At 41.9% G+C, this 25,321-nt stretch overlaps 1 protein-coding gene across 2 annotated transcripts in view; it reads right to left on the bottom strand.

Annotated features, from left to right (window-relative positions):
* Window positions 1-25,321, bottom strand: part of FLT3 (fms related receptor tyrosine kinase 3) — a 75,703-nt gene that overhangs the window by 14,828 nt on the left and 35,554 nt on the right. For both annotated transcript variants that reach the window (XM_084878679.1, XM_084878680.1), the window contains 14 exons: window positions 23,602-23,729; window positions 22,642-22,781; window positions 22,393-22,546; window positions 20,808-20,976; window positions 13,698-13,801; window positions 12,914-13,022; window positions 12,459-12,637; window positions 11,600-11,706; window positions 11,319-11,451; window positions 11,125-11,229; window positions 6,875-6,985; window positions 5,865-6,018; window positions 2,981-3,063; window positions 2,242-2,369 (listed from right to left, as the gene is read on the bottom strand). In XM_084878679.1, coding sequence (XP_084734805.1) covers window positions 2,242-2,369; window positions 2,981-3,063; window positions 5,865-6,018; window positions 6,875-6,985; window positions 11,125-11,229; window positions 11,319-11,451; window positions 11,600-11,706; window positions 12,459-12,637; window positions 12,914-13,022; window positions 13,698-13,801; window positions 20,808-20,976; window positions 22,393-22,546; window positions 22,642-22,781; window positions 23,602-23,729 — 1,804 coding nt within the window. The remainder of the gene's footprint in view (window positions 1-2,241; window positions 2,370-2,980; window positions 3,064-5,864; window positions 6,019-6,874; window positions 6,986-11,124; window positions 11,230-11,318; window positions 11,452-11,599; window positions 11,707-12,458; window positions 12,638-12,913; window positions 13,023-13,697; window positions 13,802-20,807; window positions 20,977-22,392; window positions 22,547-22,641; window positions 22,782-23,601; window positions 23,730-25,321) is intronic.

Raw genomic sequence — 25,321 nt, 5'->3', positions numbered from 1 at the left:
AGGAATTACTTAAATCTGCTTATAGGCAGGAAACACTTGAAACATCAGGGAACACTAGGGCTGAAAGGCAGTTATAGAAAGATCACAAAATTGAGGTAAAGGCCATGATTGGAGGCAGGCTCCAGGACCTTCTCCTCATAGCACTGAAGGATCATGAATTATCAGCGAAGGAGGTAGTAGGCAGGTCTCCAGGGCTTCTGCCCATAGCAGGAAGCTGTGAAACAGACAAAGGCACCCAGGGTGGCTGGCTTAGAAAGTAGGGAATTCTGTACTTGATCCTCTCCCCCCTGGGTCAAGTGCCCATGTGCAAGGCATGGCCTGACAACCTGAAGTGTCTAAAAAGAACCAACACTGCTACACCTTGTTGTAAGGAGGGATTCCTGAGGACTTACTGTCTGGACACATCCCGGTAGCCTGGGAGAGTTATAATAACCATTATCTAAAAAGGCTCTTGCGCTTTTATACTATAACTAGTGGCCCAGTGCATGAATTTGTGCACATTGAAAGGGAAGTAATTAGAAGAAATATTTTAATATCACTATTTGCCCTTTCTCTATAATAAAACTGTCAACCAAATTCATGATTGACAATGACAAATAGAAACACACATGCGATTGGCGCCAGTGAGAGCTTTATATTTATGGCACAGGCATGAGTCAACTTAACTTTTTATTGATATAGAATAAACTTGCTTAATTAGACCTGCTTTCTGATGTAGCTAAACTTATTCTAGCCCAGTGAAGCATCCCAACTTCTCTTTCAGGTTACTGTCAGCAACACAGCAGTAAACATCAACATGAAGCAGTTTATTATTGTAGATCACAGAAGGAGAACAAAGGGTAAAATATTTAACTGCAGTAGTGTTTGACTATATTCTGCACAGTGAGAAAACCATTTCTTATTTCTTTTCAGTTGGGTCATTTCTAAGCTTTCTAAATCTCCATTTTCTGGCAAATAAGAAGAAAATATGATTCCACCAAGTCTCCTATCTACCTACTCCAGGATTTCTGTGAAGATCAAATGAGATGAGGCATGGGAAAACCCTTCACAGACATTTGGTTAAAATGTAAATGTTTCCACCTGGCTATAAAGCAAGTCTTGATCCTGGGCTGAAGAAACTGCAAGGAGGCTAGTAGTTAGGGAGAGGAACTTTGCTAGATGACATCATTACCCAGTGCCCACAGCCACCATTTCTGGGCTGAGCTTGGTTGTGGGCTGCATTTTGTGCCATGGGGTTTCACCAGCATTGGCTGTGATTTGGTGGGCTGTCGCTCCAGGGTGGTGGCAGGGCCTGTGTCTCACTTGGGGGAGCTAGTGTCGCTTTGTCAGCACCAGGTCTGCAGTGCTATTTCTCTGTAAATGGCAAGTGTGCATCATGGCAGCTTCTGCATTGAGCATCTGCCCCCTGATGGTCAGTGCACGTCATAGCAACCAGTCAGATGGTGGGAGGGAACACTTAGCATATTAACCTTTTATACCTACATATAGACTAGAAGCCCGGTGCGTGAAATTCGTGCACAGAGCAGGGGCGGAGTCCCTTAGCCCAGCCTGCACCCTCTCCAACCTGGGAAACCTTGAGGGATATCCAACTACCGGCAGTAAGACATCCCTCTCACAATCCTAACTGCTCACTTGCCTGACTGCCTGAATGTACCTAACCACCTCTGCCTGCCAGCCTGATGCCCCTAACTGCTCCCCTGCTGGCATGATTGCCCCTAACTGCCTCTGCATGCTGACCTGATTGCCCCCTAACTGCTCCTCCATGCCAGCCTGATCACCCCTAACTGCCCCTCCCCCCCATCTGCTGGCCTGATTGCCCCCAACTGCTCCCCACCAGCCTGATCTCCCCCTAACCGCTCCTGCCTGCCAGCCTAATCACCCTTAACTGCTCCCAAACCCCCACTGGCCTGATTGCCCCTAACTACCTTCCTCTGCTGGCCTGATCACCCCCTAACTGCTTCTTCCCCTGCTGGTCTGATTGCCCCTAACAGCCTCTGCTTTGACCCCTACTACCATGGCTTTGTCCAGAAGGAAGTCAAACATCCAGAAGATGTCTGCTTGAGCCATCTAATTACCATGTTACCCTTTCATTAGTATAGATTAGCCAAGAGTGAGATAACATTCTAGATGATTCCAACAGTGGATAAGGCTAAGGGATAAAAGTTAAAATAAACAAGAAAAAAAGTATATCTTTTTCAAAATTATCTTTTGTTGTTTTAATTTCTTCTTTAACAAGCTTACCGACTTAAATTCCAGAAATTCCATTCCTTTGGCAACTTGATAAGCAAAGCAAAGAAGATCTTCAAATGTAAGTACATTCAGGTCCTCTTCTTCCTCCAACCTTTTTTGGTTTTCATATTCAACTTCATCTGTAAAATAGAACTGGTTCTCATTTTTTCCAAAACTGTAAGAAGTTGCCTTAGTAAATCTCTATGAGGAGATTATTAAAGCCACAGTTAGATGAGGTGCCAAGACAAGCAAAGCAGCCCATTTTAGGAGACATATTGTATACTTGATGTTTTCCATTTGATCTTTTTAATAGTCTGATGAGGGAAGTACCATTTGGCCCATTTTACAAATGAGAAAATTATGACTCCGATGGTTAAATAAGTTATCCAAAGTCATCTAACCAGAAAGTAAAGGAACCAGAGATTAACCCAACTTCTGTCTGACTCCAGAACTCAGCATCTCTTCCACTTACCAGGTAATGCATGACTCTAATTAATTTATTATTTTAAGAAGAATAATCTGATCAAATAAATAGCCCCCAGTGTTTATTAGTTAAATATTGATGTAAGATTCACAATACATAAACTCTTGTTTTTTAACTACTTTTAAAGCAAATATTCATTCACAGAGCCTATAGATAACAGTAGCAATGTAAAACATGCTTTTGCATCTACACATTTTCAAAAAAAGATAACAGAAATCATTTATCCATTTCTATTTTGAAGTTCTATTAATTAGAATAAAATATTACCTTTGGGTTGAAAGGAATTCCTATTGAACCCAGAGATACGGTCTGTGTCCTGGTGTATATGAACTTCTTGGGAACCGGGCATACTATTTAAAAAAATTGTTATTTCATTATTTATGTTCTTCTGAGTAGACATTTAAAAAAAATACAATTTATCAAAGAAATTAATTCCAATTATAAATGGGCTTTTAAATTAAAAGTCCAGCATCTATTTGTCTACTTTTGTGGAATTAAAAACATCTGTGTAATTGAGCCTGTGTAATTGGGGGAATAGTGGGTTTGGTATCTGTATGAAGTCACAGTTCAAAGATGACTTCACTCAATCCTTACCACAAGTCTACAAGCTGGTGTCAAAGTCACATTTTACAAAAGAAAATTTATGTTTACCCTGGCTGGTGTTGCTCAGTGTGCAGAGCATTGGTCCATGTACCAAAGGGTCATGGGTTTGATTCCCAGTCGGGTCGTGTGCAGGAGACACAACCAGTCAATATGTCTCTCTAATTTCTCTCTCTCTCTCTCTCTCTCTCTCTCTCTCTCTCTTCAAATCCCCTCCCTCCCTCTTTAAAAAGCATTGGAAAAAGTCTCCTCAGGTGAGGATTAACAAAAAAAAACTTAACCGTGGTGAGATGGAGATGATTTGCTGAAATCATGGAGCTATAAAGAGTGCAACTGCACCCAAGTCTACTGTTTCTAAACTGGTATCCCCTTCCCTGCGACAGCTCAAGTAACACAGATCTTCTAAAGGGAACTCTACATTTTCTACCATCCTCCTTTTTTCAAGGTGACCTTTGCAAAGCTTGTTTCCTGTTCTTGTGAAATTAATAATAATAATGCCAATCTCTTTTATAATAAAAGATTAATATGCAAATTAACCATCCCTCCAAGATGGCTGCCCCCATGTGGTTAAAGATGGCTTCCCTCATGTGGACACAAGATGGTGACCACAAGATGGCCAGCAGGAAAAAGCAGTTGGGAGGGACCAGGCCTGCAGGGGAGGGCAGTTGTGGGGGGACCAGGTCTGCAAGGGAGGGCAGTTGGGGGTGATCAAGCCTGCTGGGGAGAGCAGTTGGGGGGGGGGGGACCAGGATGGCAGAAGAGGGAAGTTGGGGGTGACTGGGCCTGCAGGAAAAGGCAGATGGGGGAGACCCAGGCCTGCAGGAGAGAGCAGTTGGGGGGGCCCAAGCCTGCAGAGGAGTGCAATTAGGGGTGACCAGGCTGGCAGAGGAGGGCAGTTAGGCATCAGTCAGGCTGGCAGGGGAGTGGTTAGGGGGTGATCAGACTGGCAGGCAGAAGCGGTTAGGGACAATCAGGCAGGCAGGCAAGCAGTTGGGAGTCAGCAGTCCTGGATTGTGAGAGGGATGTCCAACTTCCTACCGGGATAGGGCATAAACGGGCAGTCGGACATCCCTGAGGGATCCCAGATTGGAGAGGGTGCAGGCTCGGCTGAGGGACACTCTCCCCCCGCCCCCCCCCCCCCCAAATGCACTTTTGTGCACTGGGCCTCTAGTGTAATACAGAACTCTTCACTGAGGAACTGTCTATGTATTACTAGTATATACAGACAATAATTCAATTTATTCCAGCATTCAAGTTTATTCCAACTTATAGTTTCCATATCTCTGAAAATGGCTTAAAGTGTTCAGGCCACAAATATTCCAAAAGTAACTGTTTCAGTGCATTTCATAGCTTAGTGATAGACTGAATCAAAGGCGCTGAGTTCACCAGCCTTGGTTATTACTAACCAGACACTTCTGGCCACACATATCTGACTCATTAGGACAGACCCTGTTCTAGAATGCGGATGACATGAGAATTGTCTCAGTTTTAGGTTATAAGCTGAGAAGTGAGTATAAAAGGGAGGACTAGTGTGACAGGTATATATCAATAAAGGGGAGCTGCACAAAGACGTGCATGGGGATCTCCATGGGGCCTTACAGCTTTTGACGCTGGGTCTGTCTCAGACCTTAGAAAGCCAAAGGCCTGCACTGAAACACCTGCTAAGAAAACAAAGCTTGATCTCAAAAGCACCCTCCAAAAGTCCCCCAATAATGATAAAAGCCTCTGACAAATGTGCCTTTCGGATAACGGAGAGCTTTCACATACGCAGGGAAGCAGGAAAGCACTGTGGATCCAGGGATGATTCCATCACAATGCCTGTGAATTCATTCAGAGAACGGTGTTATAGAGCTGTGATGTTCAAGCAATCAGCAAGACATTTCCAAGGATAAGGACAAGCATCCCATCAAAATTCTCCAGCCCTTGTCTATGCATCCCAAAACAAGGACTCTGCCAGTGCTGAGTCAGGATTCCCATGGATGGAGGAATGCACAACGCAGAGCACTGAGACAAATGCTACCACAGCTTTATTCTGCCCCCATCACATTATGTCAATGGATCTAGCCTATTTTTTAAATCCAATTTATGAGGTTAGAGCTCTTTTGTGCAATACTCCCTGAGACCTCTATGAACGTGTCCAGGACTTTGGAAATGTGTTCATTCTTTTTCTAATACCTACTTATTAACCAGAGGCCAGGGAGGATTGAATAACTTACCTTTCCCAAAACTAAATATGTGTATAGGGTGTGATTTAGGCTCAGGTGGACAGAGGCTGGCTCAGCTATAGTGAAGGAAAGGCTCCATTGTTCCAAATCAACAGGGACACTATCAAAGATAAATGACTTTTCGAGGTCTTAGAACCCAGACTCCACAATGCTGGAGTGTAGCCTGTAGAAGCCAGCTGAGTGTGTGTGTGTGTGTGTGTGTGTGTGTGTGTGTGTGTGTGTGTGTTGGGGCAGGGAGGGGGGAAGAGGGAGGACAGATGTTTAACCATCATACTTTGTATGTGTCCTAGAATGCATAATTAGGAAATCTTGACCTATTCTCTTACCTGGAATTTGGATGTGACTGGAAAGTGGGGTAAAAACTGAAATTGTGTTCCTTGAAAATCTCTGTCCATGTTCTGTGAAATTTTTCTCTTTTACTTCTTAGATAGTTGAGAAGATCACCATAGCAACAATATTCAAAAATCAAGTAAACTGGCCCTGAAATAGTGACAGTTTATAATTGTAGGTAGACAAACACCCAGGAATTTTTTCAGAAGTCTGTGTAGCAGGAAACATTTTATACTCTGTGAGAGCTCACTTCTCTCCTGATTTTGGGAGAGTAAAACTTTTTCTGAGCTTATCTCTTCTTATACTTTAAATTCAATTTCAGCTTTTTACTCAAACTCCCTTGTAAAATAGTGCCTTCTTACCTTCCACTTGGACCCTTGTACGTGCAGCCTCACCTATAACCACTGTCCACCTAGATTCTCCAGTTTGCAATTGGAAATAATATGTCCGCTGTATGATGAGCACTTGGTAAATATATGCTGACCTATGGTTTTCCTGAAGAGGGAGAACTATCCCTAATTCTCTCTGAGTTCCATTTTCTCTTTTTCTCTTCTTTTAGACCCAGTCCCAGGCCAGCTGTCCCAGAAAAAAATAACCCTGGACACATTGTTCGGGCATTTCTAGGAAGAAGTGAAAAAATCAGAGTGTGTGCTCCACTGAATTCTAGGAAAATATAGTTTGGAATCTCGTTTTGGCTGTGCTTCTTTGATGCAGCCATTGGGGCAGTGGCCAAGTTGGGCAGTCCTTCACAGCTGGAGAAAAGGTAGAGGGAGAACCCACAAAATGTACTTGCAGGGTGGTGTTTTTTAAGTGGGTTAGAACCATGAGACATATTCCAAGAATGAGAGGCATCCTTTACTGACCCATATGCTTACTCTTATCTCACTCCACTAGGGTTTGAGGACCCACCCTGTGACTGAGAAAAGAGGAAACATGAGAACAAATGTCCTCTCTGTCCTCAGGCTTACCTGTGTTTGACTAGGAGTTTTGAGGGGGAATTGATTACCTGACTTCGTGCATGCCCCCAGCAGATTCACAATATTTTCATGGTTCCCCAGCTGAGTCATCATTTTGAGTTCAGACATGAGAGCTTCTCTTTCAGAGCTGTCTGCTTTCTCTGCCAATGGAAGAACATCATTGTAAAGCAGGAATTTTAGGTCGTTTTATAAGTTAAAACTTTTCTCAGTTCAGAGTAGATTTGCATAAAGATTTTTAAAATGTATAAACTACTACATGAATTTTGAGTAATTTCTGTGTTTTAAGACAATTTCAAAGATTACAATAGTTTAAGGGTTGAATTTAATAATGTGCCTTTCTATTGAGGGTTCTTCTACCAAAATAAAAATCCTTAATATTGATCCTCAAAAAGCAAATAAAACAAAATAAAAGTAAATAGCTTTTCCTCCACAGAAGATAATACATATGCTAAAGGGAAAAAAAGGGTTTTTTGCTTGTTTGTTTTGCCTCTTAAATTTGAGTTCATAGAGAAGCAAGCTAGGAATGTCAGTGAAGGTGGTTGGCTCTAGCTGTTGGCCTCCAGCTCTACAACCTTAAATTTTAAGTGGACCCAATGTTGAGAAGGACCAATTCCCACTAACCAAGTTCCCAAGAGACTCATTAATTGACAATGAGAAATATAACTGGTGAATAGGCTAGAATGTATCCACTGGTCTATACATTCTCTCCCTGGAGAGAAGTCTAGATAGCTTGTACTCGTAATCATACCCATAATTTTGCTTAGACGCATAGCATGAAGGTAGTTATTGAAGAACTCAGAGGTTTTGTCTCACTGAGGCTGATGTGCCAGCTGGTCAGGGAGACCTTGCCCAGGTGGATGCTGGAGCCCTAGAGGCAATGGCAGGGTCTTTGGACTTCCCTCTCCAGGTTCCAGGCACCAGCCACTCACCCCTTTAATAATATTTCTTACAAATATACATTCTTTACATTCGATGAAGATTGTATTAGATAGTTCCAGGTCTATTTTTTTAGATATTATTTTGTCCTGGAGAACATTCTAGCCTTTATGGTGTCTTTTCCAGAGGGCATCGATGCTGCCAAGGTGGTCTTATTTCCAACATCCTGTCTAGGGCGTGAAATCCTTCACTTGTGCATTGTGACCCACTAGCACCTCAGGTCTTCTTCTGCTTCCAGTTGTACAGGGACTTGTGGCTTTGGAATGTTCATGTCTTATTCCTCATAACCAAGATAATACATTTTGTGGTGTGCTTAACTTTTTCTTTCTTTCTTTCTTTTTTTAAAATATATTTTATTGATTTTGTACAGAGAGGAAGGGAGAGAGATAGAGAGTTAGAAACATCGATGAGAGAGAGTCATCTATCAGCTGCCTCCTGCACACCCCCCACTGGGGATATGCCCGCAACCAAGGTACATGCCCTTGACCGGAATCGAACCCGGGACCTTTCAGTCCCCAAGCCGATGCTCTATCCATTGAGCCAAACCAGTTTCGGCATGTGCTTAACTTTTTCAAAGCAATATACTGCTACTTAACATTCATTCATTAAACAAATAATTATTGAGTGCCTACTGTATATGAAGCATGTGTCAAGCATTGGGGAAATAAGTGATAGACAAGACACAGCCCCTGCCTTCCTGGAACTTAGAGTCTCCTGGAAAAGGAAGACATGAACAAACAATTATAATATCCTATATAATAAAAGGCTAATATGCAAATTGTCCCTTGGGAGTGTGACCACGAGACTTTCAATCACTCCCTATGACGTGCGTTGACCACCAGAGGTCGGCACGGAACATGGCAGGCGACTAGTGGCAGTGGCAGGACACTGAGGGAGTGAGGGAAGGAGGAGGCAGAGAGGCTCGGAGGTGGTGAACCTGACCGGCCCTGATTGCTGGCCAGGCCTAGGGACCCTACCCGTGCACAAATTTCATGCATCAGGCCTCTAGTAGTATGATAAATGCAATACAGCAAATGCATGTAAGGGTGCTGTGGGGTCACACCAGAGGGATACCAAACTTAGCCTTCGAGAAGAGAGGAAGGGACACCAATGTCTATGTTGAGACTGAAGAAAATAGGAATTAATCAGGTGAATGCACAGTGAGGAAGTAGAGAGAATCTTTTATATTAAAAGAATAAAAAGGGCAAAAACCAAGGAAGAAAAGACCATAGCAAAACAGATGCAGACCCGGCCCTCATAAAGCTACAGATTAATGTGGCAAATAAGATATAAATTGCATAATTAAACATAGATATAGTTACATATTGCGATAAATTCTATGTGTGTGTGTATGTGTGTGTATGTGTGTGTGTGGCGGGGGGTGAAGGGAGGGCATCTACAGAGATCTAGGACAGCATCTAGCAAGAAACAACCTCATCTTTGGTGTGAGAACAAGTTTCCTGAGGAAGTGATATTTAAGCTGAGATCTGAAGGAGGAGTGGGCGAGCACTATGTGGAAGGGGAAGGGTGAGCAGAGAGGCTCAGCCTGGGCCAGGCTCTGGGATGGGAGGGAGCACTGGGCTCTGGAGGAACTGAAAGAAAGCCGAGAGTTCAGGGTGGAGCAGTGAGCAGATGCCAAACCACACGAGGCTGTGTAGTGTATTTCAAGAGTAATTAAAAGCAACTGGAAATGTGAGGTAGGAAAATGGTAAGATCTGCTTTGCATTTCATCACCAGCACTTGGGCTTCAGCATAGAGAATCTAAAAGGAAGTAGGAGTGTAAATAGGGTAGCTGCTTGGAAGGCTATGGCGGTTATTCAGAAGAGATGAAGTTGGCCTAGGATGGTAGTAATAAAGATAAGAGAGAGGATGGACTGAAAGACACTAAGCAGAACCCTGTGGGAATAGCTTCTGGGTGTTAGAATGGGGATAGTTTCAAGGATGAGGCCTAGGTTACTGGTTTGCTCAATTGTGTGGAAAAGGTTGGAGGAGTTCAGTTGCATGAGCTGAGTTAAAGGGACTTTTGAGACAGCCAAGCATTTGGACACGTGATCCTGAAGCTCAGAAGAGAGACGCAGTCATCAGAACACCAGTGTAAGGTAAGGTCCCAGGTGTGGTTGGCACTGCCTGTGTAAGCACGCTGAGTGAAAACGGAAGGGCACTCAGGAGCGAGCGTTCCGAACACCACATAGAGAGCTGGGCAGCCCTCGCCAGTTTGGCTCCGTGGATAGAGCACTGGCCTGTGGACTAAAGGGTCCTGGGTTCGATTCCAGACAAGAGCACATGCCCAGGTTGCAGGCTTAATCCTCCAGTGGGGGGCATGCAAGAGGCAGCCAATCAATGATTCTCTCTCATCACTGATGTTTCTATCTCTCTCTCCCTCTCCCTTCCTCACTGAAATTAATAAAAATATTTTTAAAAAATAATAAAAAATAAAGAACTGGGCAGAAGACCACCAGCAAAGGGCTGTGAAACAGTCAGCAAGGTAGGAGGGAAACCAGGAAAAAATGGTGAAATGGAAACCAAAGGAAAAAAGGCATCTAAAGATGGAGAAGAGTCCATCCTGCCTATTCATATTAAAAATTCAAGTCACATGAGGACTGAAAAATGCTCATTAGACTTTAGTTCATTAGAGGTCACTGATCGCCTTAGCAAAAGCCAGGGGGGTGGGCAAGGGGTCTTGCAAAGTGAGCAAGACTAAGAGGAGGGGTGAAGGTGTGAGCCAGATGCAAGTGGATAGAGCAATGGTCGGCAAACTGCGGCTCTCGAGCCACATGCGGCTCTTTGGCCCCTTGAGTGTGGCTCTTCCACAAAATACCACAGTGAGATTAAAATTTCGTGGCCCATGCACAGAAGTCGGTTTTCGGCCTGGGTGAATATATTTTGAAGAAATGGCGTTGGAACACTCAAGGGGCCAAAGAACCGCATGTGGCTCGCGAGCCGCGGTTTGCCGACCACTGGGATAGAGAAAGGAGAGAGAAATGATGCAGAGCGCTCCACTTTTCTCTTCTACCCAGACTCTACATCAAAATGGCAGAAACGACATATGCCTGTAGCAACAGTATTCCCAAACACTAAAGCTCCCCCACCCTGTTCACTCTCCTCCCCGCCTGTTCATTCCACCCTCCCCACAAAAAGTAAACAAAGAGAAGAAGAAGAAGAAAAGGTGGAATTTTAAATTCTGACTTGCATTTTACATTAATGATTTGGTTGATACTAACCCTGACTCACTTCCTTCTCAGCTTTGAAGAATGGAGAGCAGTAACCACAAAAAAAAAGATGGGAAAGAGAAGGGGAGGTGGAGCCTGTACCACCCATCTCAGTGGTTACCATTCCACTGTACCTTTCAGCATTTTGACAGCAACCTGAATGGAGACTTCTGTTTTACTAATTCCATAAGCTGTTGCATTCATCACTTTTCCAAAAGCACCTGATCCTAACACCGTCCCTGCAAGAGAAATAGTGAATGAGTACAAGTTCAAGATTTTCCTACAGAAATGAAATGCTATAGAAACATCTGGAACATTCTATTCTCACCAAATTCTAAATTTTCTCTTGGAAACTCCCATTTGAGATCATATTCATATTCTCTGAAATCAATGTAGAAGTACTCATTATCCAAAGAACCAGTCACCTGTACCATCTGCAGTTGGCTTTCATACCTATATTGCTTCAGAGATGAAATGAGTCTGTTAGTAACAGGCAGCTCTTCAGAAATAGGAAACCATGACAAAAGTTTACTTTTGAGTTTGGGGGTTTGGGGTGGTGTTTTTTTTTTTTTTTTTTTTGTTTTGTTTTTTTGTTTTTTTGTTTTTTACCTTTTTGTACTTGTGACAAACGAGCACGGTTAAAACGGCAATGAAGGGGACACACAGCCCAATGGTGGCATAGAATGAGACATTGTCCTGGAGGAAAGGGAAGGGGCCTGCAACAAAAAAGTTTAGGATTCCCGATTGGCCTTACAATAAATGCTCACTGTGATTTCACGCATCCTGCTGGAGTTACTAGGATTTGCTACCTTACACACTCTCTGCAAATATTCCACTCCCCATGGAAAATCAGGCGATGGTAGTATAAATGAATAGTTTCCTTCCTAGAAAATTGTAAATGATCCCGAACCCATTCTTAGGATTGTAAGAATTACATCTATTTAAACTCAAAGGATAGACAAGTCAGATTAAAAAAAAATATTGAAGACATCTTATTTTATGAATATGGAAAACTTATTTAAAGGATGCTGGTGATTCTGCATGGTAAGTGTAGGCAGCCAGCTTTCAGTATTGACTTAGGATGGCTTTAAAAAACAAAACTAAAAATTATAAACCAGCAAGCTAAAGGCAGATAAGGAGATTAAGCAAAAGGGAAAACAGCTACTCCAAATTATTAAATCTATTTTTCTAAAATTGAATCTTTCAGGAGATATTCACTGTTCTGGGAATTTATGGCTCTACCTACATCACTCCTGAGTCTTAATAACCTGACACAGCAATCACTCTGCCTCTGACCTACACAGCAGTGTACGCTCACTGGGGATTCCTGCCTGACTCAGAAAGTCTTCTTGCATCACACACTGAACCTGTAAGTTCTTGTAAAATTTCCCCAATAAAAATGAACAGGCACTAACTCCTAGTGGGGAATTCCTGGAGGTGGATTGCTGCAATAGCAGCTGCTGTTTACCTGGTGAGCCTAAAAGCATTGTTTCACAAGATGTGCCCAGGGAATTGTACGCACAGCACTTCACCACGCTCCCTCTGATGGCCTCGCTCATGTTCAGTGTGCTCTTCGATATCCACTGTCCAAACACTTTTCTGTTAGCCTTTATATTCCAAATTCCTTCTGTGATTTCTTCTGTGCAGCTAAAAAGAAACGGCAGACAGAGAAGGAGGTTAGAGAGGTGGGGCTGTCCTCAGGCTGGAAGTCACGGTTTCTCTAGTGAGCTCAAAAAAGAGATTCATCTACATAAGTTATCTGAGAAATTCTATGACCATATAGAATTATGGTGGACTTAGAAGGTAAACATTTTAAACACTTAGTCATTTCTCCTTGAACCGTATTCATGTGAAAGAGCCAATATGTCAGGGAGAATGTGTTTCATGTTCTTCCAATGTAAGAGACACCAGAGTCTTTATTACTTGGGAGACTTGTCTGAACACTTCTTCCAGGTCCAAGATGGTAATGGATATCCATCAGAGGAACAAGAGGCCTGATTTGTTGAGGCGTTGGCCAGCACTTCAGGTTTCCCTGTAGAGAATAGGGAAAATAGGCTCAGGTAGTATCAGACTTTCCAAAAGGTTTCAAAGTCAGCCACGCGTAGGCTGCCCATTTACTCGGAGCAGTTTGTGCTTCTGGAACGTGTCTCATGCAGAATGATGCAAGACCTCTGGTTGTTCCCTCTTTCCCAGCACGTCACCTGCATAGGCACCCTACGCTGACCTGCAGAACACCACTTTCCCATTGCTAGGCTCCATAGAGAGCTAAGGTGTATACTTTGAAATACGTGAACACCTCAAAATGATTCTTAGCTTCAGAAGCATCTATAAAAATTTCAATAAATATATTCTCATCTTTTCATAGATCAGAGAAACAAAAATTATTAAAACAAGTAAATGGCAGGTAATATGACTTTTGGCCTTTCCTTAACATGATTTTTCAAAGTACTAAAGTCAATAGTCACAATATTAAACACATTTACAGAGCATATGGAATAAGTTTCTTAGCTTCAAAGGATGAACACAGAAAGAGAAATACGTATAAACAAAGCCAGTAGGCATGAAAGTAAAATTTCAAAAAGACTTCGATATATAAAAAGTCTTACAGCATTGTTTCTAAGTCATTAGTTAGCTCTCTCTAGTCATAGTTAATAAGTAGTTAAGGAATTATAAGACTTAAATTAAATTTCTTTATAATTTAACTTACTTCTTATATTTAGCGTGAACATTTTTGTGAACTGGGCATCATCATTTTCTGCATAGAATGTGTATTCTCCGGGCTGGTGTTTGTGGTTGCAAAACTTAGATAGGCTGTTTGGAAAAGAATTAAAAACAAACTTAGCCCAACTCTTACAGGAAATGCTAAAACGAATGATGGTGTGCATAGGAGGGAACTCCTTTGAGACACTCTCTCAAGTTCAATGGACAAGGAGGTGTTTGTATACTAGGCCCTTGCTACTCACAGTGGGGTCTGTGGACAGGCAGCATTAGCACCTGTATTACCAGGGAGCTTGTTAGAAATACAAAATCTCAGGCCCCAACCCAACCTACTGTCTGCATTTTAATGTGGTTCATATGCAAATTAAAAGTTGAGACACACTGATCTAGACTGGGCTCCTCAGAGAGACAAGAAGGTTCCCAACCCTACTGTTCCACACATTCTGGACTAGTCCAACTTCCCAGAAATATGGAAAACCTCTGTAGGTAGAGGAGCCTGTAACTCCCTTACTTCCTAAGAGAATGGCTCTCCAACATTGGTCCAAAGCAAGACCTATGACGAACCCTTGACTTAAATAGTAATTAACAGTGATGAAGGCTCATATCAGCTGGGTTTGTACAAAATGTTTGGGCAGTCTCTAGTATCCCCTTGGAGTGCTCATCAACCACTCAACACATTTTGACATGGATAACTTGATCTTGGGGGTTATCCAAAAATGTCTACCATGTGTATAGGACACTGGCTACTGTAGTGGGATATAAGATAGTGTAGAAAAGGTAGGGATGGTGTTGATTATGCCTTCATGCATTAACAAGATAAAGAAAGTTTAGGCCCTGATCGGGTAGCTCAGTTGCTTAGAGCATCTGTATACACCAAGGTGGCATGCTCAATCTCCTGTCAGGGTGCATACAACAAGCAAACAATGAATGCAGAAATAAGTGGAACAACAAAATCAACATCTCTCTCTCCATTCTCCTCTCCCTAAAATTGATTTTAAAAATAAAATGAAGGTTTGTTCACAGAAATAAAGTTTCCCTTAGATTAAAAAAAATCTAAGACTTTCTCAGAAGTTACTTAATTAGGCTTCCTCTATACAGACTACTTGAAGTTTTTGTTTGTTTTTTAAAAAAGATTACAAATGGGTAGGGTAAAAATATAAACAGGAAGACCCAGAATGGAGGTCTATATAAACTAGGAGACATATAGAATGCAAAAAAAAACCAAACACATCATAAAATATGGCTCTTGTCCTTAAATATATCATATCCAGGTAGTTGGACAAAACCTATATAAACAGAATAGTTATAACATTAAACAATATAATATGGCCAAGAGAAGATGAATGGATCAGAGGCCAATATAGATGAACCAAGTTCCAATAGCTTCATAGAAGTGGGACTTGAGCTAGGTCTTCGAGGATGACTTAGTTTTTTTTTTGTGGTGTGTGTGTTGTTTTTTTAATCCTCACCCGAGGATATTTTTTTCTATTGATTTTTAGAGAGGAAGGGAAAAGGAGAGACAGAGAGCAACACAGATGAGAGAGACACATTGATTGGTTGCCTCCTTCATGTCCCTGACCAGTGCCAGAAGTCTGCAACTGAGATACCTGCTCCTGACCAGAATTGAACCCACGACCCTTTAGTCCACAGGCCAAAGCTCTATCCACTTAGCCAAACTGGCTAGGCCCAGATGAGTTTATTTTAATGAGGGCAAAAGCACATTCAATGAGGAGGAAAGGGCAGGACTGAGAGATACGATGGGAATTCATACAGCCTTATTTTTATTTTATTTTTTAAGCTTTTAAAAAATATATATTTTATTGATTTTTTACAGAAAGGAAGAGAGAGTGATAGAGAGTTAGAAACATCGATGAGAGAGAATTATCAATCAGCTGCCTCTTGCACACCCCTACTGGGGATGTGCCCGCAACCAAGGTACATGCCCTTGACCGGAATCGAACCCCAGATCTTTCAGTGCGCAGGCCGACGCTCTATCCACTGAGCCAAACCGGTTTTGGCCATACAGCCTTATTAAAGGAGAGATATGGGGAGGCCAATGGATGAGCAGAGCTGCTTGTTGAGATGAGGGGGAAGAGAAGGTGTGAAAGAGAGCTAAATGGGTAGGGGAAAGCCAGTGATGAAGGACTTTGAAAACCCAGCTGAATTGTTTAGACCTGATAGAGAAAGCAGAAGATGCTATAGTACTGAGCAGGGGAGGATTATCAGGAACAGTTCCTTAATTTAGACTGATGGCAGTAGGAAAACTTGGTTGGAATAAAATCTGGAGGCAGTGTTGTAACCCAGAAACTCATTCATTTGTTCATTCATTCATTCATTCATGAATTTATTCATTCATTCTACCATCATTGGTAGAGCCTATTTATGGGAGGAATCAGAAATACAACTGAATTAGAAAAAAATAGATTTCTGTTCTCATAGAATTTGCAGTTTGGTGGTGAAGGCAGACAAGTAAATAAGCAGTTACAATATAATGTGGGAAGTCCTAGGAGAGAAGTAAAAGTTCAGTCTTAAATAGAGCATGAAAAGATGAGTGTTGTCTAAGGTAGGGAAAATGGGAAAGGAGAGGAAAGAGCAAATCCAAGATGTACCCAGAAAAAAAGAGAAAGCAGGTGTTTGATTGGATATGGAGATGAAAGAGGAACTAGAACACTAATTGATGCAAGATTCAAATTGCACAGCTAGTACTGATGAGCAGCGATGAGCCTGTGACATCAATGTTGTATATCCTTAACTCCGCAGCAAAAAAGTAATTCTGACTGTGTATAGTGATGATAGACTTCATTGCTCCATGAGCATTTAACAAGTTTTTGGTCTGCCTTGGTAACAAGAAGGCTGAAGAAGTAAAAACAGAGTAGGAATAGCCCTGGCCACATGGCTATTGGTTAGAGCGTCATCCCGATATGCACATACAAAAACCAACCAATGAACGCATAAGTAAGTGGAGCAACAAATCAATGGTTTTCTCTCTCTCCCTTCCCCTTCTTCTCTCTAAAATTCAATTTTAAAGAAAGAGGGTAGGACGACAGGTGAAAAGGGATTAAGAAGTACAAATTAATAGTTATAAAATAAATCACAGGATGTAAAGTACAGCACAAGAAATTGAATCAGTGATATGTAATAACTATGTATGGTGTCAGATGGGTACTTAGATTTATTGTGGCGATCCCTTCGTAAGGCATATAAATGTTGAATCACTGATGTACACCTGAAGCTAATATAATATTGTATATCAACTGTAATTTAACAATAAATTTTAAAAAAGAAGTAAAAAGGGAATTTCTTATCCTAGCCTATTTCTGAACAACAAGAAGGGCATGACTGATGACGTGGAAGTGGTAGAAAGACTGGAGAAAAACCAAATTGCAACACTAGGGAGAAAAGTAAATATGTGATTTCCAGCCTTTAGGGAGACAGCGTCTATGTGGTCCAAGATGAGAAAGATGTGAGTCTCTATAAGGGGAAATGTAATTCTCACTGGACAATAGCCAAAGGCCCTGAAAAGGAATGAGAGGAGATTAAAAAAAAAAAAAAAGAAAGAAAGAAAGTAATTACCGACACAACTATTGATTGCTATATGCTGTCCATAGCAAAATGTTTTGTGAACTCTCCCTCCTAAGGCTTTTGTGCTGCCTTCAAGCACGTATTATCTCAAAGGTTCTCACTCTTCCCAGCAGGACAGTGATCTAAACAGCCTGAGTATCCAGGTCATTTCAAACCGCCTGTGCTCCTGCTTAAGACAGCTGAACCTGGCAATAGAAACAGCTGCGTCACCGAACCTCCCTGGAAATTCCAAAGGGACTAACCAATTAGTTGACGGAGAGATTCGCGGCTTCCTGTTTCCCTGGTGTTTTTCTAAAAATGGTCAGCTGGCCTGAGGTGGGAGGTGAGTGAATTGGAATTTACACTGACATCATACCTTGGTGACTAAGGAGATGCATTCTCATTACAGCTATGGAAAGGGTTTTCCCCTCTGTACAACCCACATGCAGGTCATTTTTATTTCCCATTTAGCACCTAGAGGGAGTTGAGAAAGGGCAGGCTCTTTCTAGTGGCTCAGGGAATCATTTGATAATAAAGTAAAAAGTGTTTTACTCAAAGAATAAGAGATTATCAAAGTCAAATCAGAAAGCAAAGAACAATAAAATGGGCACTAGGGAGGCTGAGCGCTTCTGAAATGAGAGCTGAGAGCTGGCAGGAGCCAGCTGGCAGGACAGGTGGCTTGCTCAGCCCAGAAAGACACCGGTCAGGAAGCGGATGATCCTGTCTCCCTCAGATGGAAGTTCCTGCAGAGGTCTAAGAAGAGTCTTTCAGAGGAATTTATTAAATAATTATAAAAGTCTAAAAATTTGGGGTTGTTTTTTTTTAATCATGAAAGTAAGAAAAGCTAAGGTAGATTTGTTTATAATTCAGTCTATAGAGATAAAAAATTATACAAATAAATGACATGCCCTAGAACCTTTTCTCAAGACCAGGATATCAGGACTGCTGGGAAGTTACAGTTTAATAAAGTGTAAACACATCCAGGCAAGCCCTAATCAGCCGTGGGGTAATATTTGAGGAAGTAAATTGGAGAAACGAAGCTGTGAAAGTAGGGAAGCTGAGAAACTTCTGGCACACACACTATGACCACATCAAAGCTTTTTCAGGAGTTAAGTTATTACATAGACCTTTCGGTTACATATAAACACTTGTATCATCTCTTACAACACTAAAATACTGTACTTCACAACAAAATTCAGTCTGACTAAACTGTTGAATTTAGATGGTGGGGAAAGGGTGCTTACTGTACTATTCTTTGAATTTACTGGCAAATTTGAAACTTTTTATGATAAAAGGTTGAAAAGAACTCATTATAATTTAGTCTGCCATGCCCTTTCTCAAAACAGAGACTCATGTGAACACAAGACATTTAGAGCACTAGTATTGACATTTTTGTTGTTCATTTTTTTATGCAATATTTTGACCACCTTTTTCAGGAAGAAGGAGGCACCATCTTCCCTATGTATTTGTAGTCCATCATCCCTGGTGCATCATTATCACCAACAAACACTATAGTTCTTCAATAACTTTTTAAAATAAATTGAACACTGAGTGCAGCTGTTATGGTAAGTTCATGTATGTGGTCCTTGCCATGAAAAAAGGATGAGCTGACACATCTTTGACCCAGGTTATGCACTTTGAGTTGCTTTTGAGGGGTGACAACAATTCATTCACTTAATTAAACCACCCTTGACTGAAGGAGGCATTGTACAAGGATAGAGAAATGACAGAGAACCTATCCTTATGGAGCTTATATACTCACAGGTGAGATTCAACACACACAGAGCTTCACTACATCACCAGGTCATGACAAATGAGAGGTACAAAACACTATAGGAATCAGGACCGGTGCTGATTCATTCACTTGGCTGGGTAGTTATAAGATAATTACTTGGGGTCAGGAATGTACACTGTGATCATGGAATGAAATCTAATTAACTAGCCTACTAATTGGCCCATGACCCATATATCAGAAACATGGTCCTCTAATCAATAAATCTGTAAAATCTTAAGAGGTTGTACCTGATGTCATCCAGCACAATAGCAGTGATCTCCCAGGTGGCCTCTGGCACTTAAAAGTGCTTGTGTAAAACTGAAGGAGAGGGGGAGAGAAATATTACCTTATCCACCCTTGTAGCCCCACACAGAATCAAGCCCATCAAGAAGATAATAAGGAAACATTCAGTGAACTAAACTGAACTGGGATTTTTATCTCTTTGAATTGGGTTAAAAGAGAATCCCATAGTGTCAAGTGCTCCTGACAGTGGGCCACAACATGGGGGGCGGGGAGTTATAGCTCTGAGAGCCTTTGAACACAGGCCTGTGGTAGTCAACTCAACTAGGAGAAGGGGGGCTGACTCCCCACCTCCTACTTTCATGTTTGATGATTCAGAATAAGGGCTTCTGACAATGGGGTGATCCCTCTAAAGCAGTATTTCTCAACCTAGGCAATGTTTTCCTCACTAGAGATGTGTGGCAATGTCTGGAGATAATTTTGGTTGTCACAATTGGGGAGGGGGCGTGCTCCTGACATCCAGTGCGGGGAGACCAGGAATGCTGTTAAACACCCTACAATGCCTAGGAGAGGCCCTCAGAACAATTATTTCCAGACCAAGATGTCAACAGCACTGCTGTTGAGAAGCCCTGAGTTAGGGGACTGTTGATCAGGCCTCAGGAGAACAGAGTGACTCTCAGTCACAATCTAGCCTGAAACCAAGTTGCATAGGATTCCTTTCAAGAGATAAAAGGTGTCATAGCTATAGAAAAAACAAAGGAAAAAAAAATCTTTGTTTTCCAATAATGGGATGAAGAATCTCTCCCATTAGAGAACTCCAAGTACAGTTGTACAAATCCCAGGAAAATGAAATTTTCCTTTAGCATTAATTATTGGGCAATTTCTGCACCAATTTTTTGAAAACAAAACAATACTCTGATAGGTAATGCTTTCCTGCTTTTAAGGGCTTTACTTCCTCAATCTCTGCAAATGTGTTGAGGGAGAGTTGGCGTACTCACTGCAGCGTGCACTCTCACATAGGAAGTAACAATCTGGTGACTCAGAAAATGCCACGAACCTGGCTCAAATAGGATTCCTGCCATTTTTCTTTTTAAAAAAGTGTTTTTATTGATTTTAGAAAGAAAGGAGGAAGGGAGAGGGAGATAGAGGAAGGGAGAGAGAGAGAAACATCATTGATGAGAGAGAAACATCATCAATTAGCTGCCTCCTTCACACTTCACAATGCGGATGGGCCCACAACCTGGGCATGTGCCCTGGCCAGGAATTGAACTGGCAATCTCTTGGTGCATGGGTCGATGCTCAACCACTGAGCCACACCAGCCAGAATCTTTCCATTTTTCATGCAGTGAGTTATACTATCTGAACTGACTCTAAAACTCTCTGTTACTGTGTCTGCACATGTGCTGACTTCAGTGTCAACTCAATAATGTATCAATTCATGACACAAAACCATGAATTCTTCTGCTGGGGCAACAAAAGAGTTGTGTGAAGATGATGCCGAGACCTGGAGCTGTGTCATCTCACCTGTACCCATCGTCAAGGCAACTTTGTTCACAAGGAAATGATTTTCTAGAGAAGGTCCATCTACATCTGATTTGTGGATATGCTTTAAACTTGACAGAAAAACAAAACTCTTCATACTGGTCAATTGCATACTCTTCATTTGTTTTGGAAGCGTGTATAAATCCCTTTTCTGTAAAAAAAATATTTATAGAAATATATGGAGAAAATAAATACATTTTTATTCATCAGTTTAATGCAAGAAAACTCATGCTGCAGGTTAGATTAACTAGTCTAAGAAATACAGGAGACCTATCCAGTTATAAGCCTGAGCTCATCCCCTTCCAGAATTAAGATTCCTCTAAGAATTGAATGTAAATAATTGAGTCTTTCCTTCCCCAAATATATTAATAAACCTATAGATTTTTGCAGACAATTTTAAAAGGTTGAAAAGGCTCCCCCAGCCGAAACCGGTTTGGCTCAGTGGTAGAGCGTCGGTCTGCGGACTGAGGGGTCCCAGGTTCGATTCCGGTCAGGGGCACGTATGTTGGTTGCGGGCACATCCCCGGTAGGGGGTTGTGCAAGAGGCAGCTGGTCGGTGTTTCTCTCTCATCGACGTTTCTGGCTCTCTGTCTCTCTCCCTTCCTCTCTGTAAAAAATCAATAAAATATATTAAAAAAAAAAGAAAAAAAGAAAAAAAGAAAAGAAAAGGCTCCCCCAGCCCAGCCAATCATGAACAGAGTAGGGGTCCTCAGTCAGACTGCTCTCTCTGTGACACACACTACAAAAAGTAACCATAGGGCACAAGTGAAAAAACAGGCTAGCCTAGCTGGTTTGGCTCAGTGGATAGAGCATCGGCCTGTGCACTGAAGGGTCCCGGGTTTGATTCCAGTCAAGGGCACATGCCAGGGTTGCAGGCTCGATCCCCAGTAGGGGGCATGTAGAAGGCAGCCAATCAATGATTCTCATCATTGATGTTTCCATCTTTCCCTCTCCCTTCCTCTCTGAAATCAATAAAAATATATTTTTAAAAAAAGAACAGTCTAGCACCGATATTCACAAGGCTTCCCTGTAGAACACTTCCTTATCAGTGTGATGAGAGAATTATTTCATTTCCTAGCCTGTTCATTACAGTTGAAGGCTGCCACGTAATATGAAATTACTTAAAAAGCATGATTATTTTCAAATCCTTCATCTTTCACCCAAATTTCAATGCAGGTAGGTGCTTGTCTAAATCTCTCATTATTCACTGCCCGCTCAGTTCTTAGAACAAGCATTTATCAACTGTCTGCTTTGTGTCAGGCTTTCTTCCAGGTCCTGGGACTACAAGGATAGAAGGGATTCTCCTGTCCTTAAGAAACTTCTACTGGAAGACAAAATTCCACAAGCAGATGGTCATAGTGCAGTGGGGCAATTACGAAGGCAGTGACATTCAATCCGGCTTGACTGGAAAAGGAATCTTATGTTTGCAAAGCTAATCTGACTCAGTGTCTTTCTCGGCTTTGGACACTAACATTATATTAAAATCAGAATTCACAGCACATACCTCACAGTCCACACCAAAGCAACTAAAAATATGAATAAAGGTTGCATGAGCAGCCTGCATTACCTACGATGGTAACCAAAGCTGACTGACTGGGATGCTTGGAAGAGGAACAAGTGTAATATCCAGTGTCGTTTCTTCCCACTGATGATACAAAAGCAAACAGAATCCGTATCATAGTTCTGTTTGTGGAATAGGTACTCATCTCAAAGTAGTTGTCCTAGGTTTTAATAAAACAACATGGATTCAATCATTTTAATGTGGACTATCAGTTGGCTGTTTCTGCATTTTCAGAGTGCAAACGCATCGTATTACCTCCTCCAGTGCTTGACTTTCTAACTCCCAGGTGAGCCCAAATTTGTGGTTTACATGAACAGCTTTGCACCTGAGCCACAAGGGTTCCCCCACTTTAAGAAATAACTGTGGCAGTGTGTTCCGAGGAGTCTTGTTTAGATCTAGAAGATGAAAACATCCCAAGTAAGAAAAAAAGTGACTTTTACTCATCATAAAGTATATGCCGAACGTTCTAAAGAATAAAGTTTTTAACATCATCGCAAATGTCATGAATCTTTTATTATATTATTATCTAGAGGCCCAGTGCATGAAATTCGTGCATTGGGGGTGGTTCCCTGAGCCCAGCCTGCACCCTCTCCAACCCGGGATCCTTTGGGGGATGTCCGACTGCCAGTTTAGGCCCTATCCTAGGGATTGGACCTAAACTGACAGTTGGACATCCCTCTCACAATCCTGGACCACTGGCTCCTAATCACTCACCTGCCTGCCTGGTCACCCCTAACTGTCCCCCCAACTCCCCCTCCCCACCTGATCGCCCCTCACTGCCTCTGCATGCCGGCCTGATCACCTTTAACTGCCCCCCTCCTGCCAACCTGGTCCCCCCACCACTGGCCTGGTAACCCCTAACTGTCCCCCCAGCAGGCCTAGTCACCCCCAATTGTCCCCCCTGCCAGCCTGGTTGCCCACACAGCCTAGTTGTCCTTCACTAACCTCCCTGCTGGCCTGGTTGTAGGCAGCCATCTTGTGAGGGTGTGGGGGTCAATTTACATATTGCATCTTTATTTTTAAGGATCTTTAAAAATTAATAAATTAAAATATTTAGTTTTTATTAAATCTTGTAGCATTTACAGAATCCATAATATTACATTTAAAGTGTTATAAAGGGAACATAGAATTTCTAAAGTTGAATGACTACCTATACGGTCACAGTAAGTCCCAGATCGTTTCTAAGGAATAGTCACTGAAATATTAAGGTCTTACCTATAGTGAACAGCTTGGTACATGCCCTGCCCAGCTCATTTCTTGCACAGCACCTTATGTCTGTTCCAAATAATTCATGAAGTACACTTTGCTCCTTTGTAACAATGGGTGGACTTTCTCCGTTATAGCTATAATTAGAAAAGAAATGTCATTTGACTAAACATATTTTAAAATTACAAATGAATGTTCAGGAGAACAAAGTTACAGGTTGTAGAGCCTGTTTTATTAAGAGTCTATTTAAGACATATGTAACACCTTAATAAATAAAGAAATTTATAAAAAGAGTCTATTTAAGAGTGCAAATAGATAAAAACCCACATCTGTCATTTCAGCCGAGTTCATAAAGAACTAGTTACACATTATCTCAACTATGAGAAGTACACTCCAGAGTAGTACATAATAGAACAGTTTCAAATTTTTTGTATTTGGTGTCTCCTTTGTTGTTCTATAAAGAGAAAAAGAATTGAGAAAGAAGATAGAAGTTAGGGGAGGAAAGGAGGAAAAAGCATGATTATAATAAAACAGCTTAACAGAGCTTTTCTTTGAAGCTTAAAAGGGACAACCAGTTGAGGGGAGAAGAGCAAACGTCATGAATTCCCAGAGCTAACAGGGGAGAGTCAAGGGTCCCTCCTGAGGGACATCAGCCACATCTAAGGATTCAGTGGGGCTCCCTTCCTCTCCTCCCTCAGCAGAGGATGGACGGTGGCCCTCACTGGTCCTCTGAGAGCTCCCCTAAGCGAGACCTTTCCCAAAGCAGTGATGCTTTGGAGTCTGTGTACAGTCACTTTTCGCCTCTTTATCATTGCAGGCAGGTGTGTTTTTTTCTTTGTTTATACATCATTCCATTAGAGCTTTCTTCCTTTCTCATTATAATGAGGCAGGATAGCAAAAGCTAGGAAAATTCCTTGGCAAGTGTATTGGAGAAACAGCCAAGCATTTTCAGCCAGATAATAAATCGAAAGGGCTGAAACCGGTTTGGCTCAGTGGATAGAGCGTAGGTCTGCGGACTGAAAGGTCCCGGGTTTGATTCCTGTCAAGGGCATGTACCTTGGTTGCAGGCACGTCCCCAGAAGGGGGTGTGCAAGAGGCAGCTGATCGATGATTCTCTCTCATCGATGTTTCTAACTCTCTATCCCTCTCTCCTTCCTTTCTGTAAAAAATCAATAAAATATATTTTAAAAAAATAAAAATAAATCGAAAGGTCTTATCTTTCCCAACCAAGCATAATTAGGAGCAAATGGTTTCCACATTCCAGACAGACCTGCCTCAGTCAGGACCCTCTTCAATGACATTTTTTTCAAGGTGAAACTGACCAGAGAATTACCCTGACCTGTCTATCCATTCATTTCAATGAATCAACAAACTGAAGGACAGACCTGGAGAGCTGATAAATATTCTGTTGCGATCTCTCCTAAAATTTTTGCCTTTAGAAAATAGATATGAAAACCCTCAAGATAAAAGGAGCCTGTGTGTGCTCTCCTTGGAGTATGTCCATGCTCCTGCATTTCTCAGTTGTATACTTTTGCTGCCTTTCTGGTAAACTCCAAGGTCCCTAGGAAACTTGCAACCACAGGACCAATGGGTAGCAGAGCTGTCCCCAGCTGACCCCCTAAACCTGGCCCTAAGGCCCCCTTTTCTGCCTTCCCAGTGAGCCCCGCCTTGACTCACTTCTTTCTTATAACATTTCCAGAGGCCAAAGCAGCCGCACCTGTCTCTCTCC

This window comes from Pipistrellus hanaki (assembly GCF_964339955.1).
Source record: "Pipistrellus hanaki genome assembly, chromosome: 3".
NCBI lineage: Eukaryota > Metazoa > Chordata > Mammalia > Chiroptera > Vespertilionidae > Pipistrellus > Pipistrellus hanaki.
Note: the sequence above shows the minus strand (reverse complement) of the source record. Positions and strands in the feature narration are given on the sequence as shown.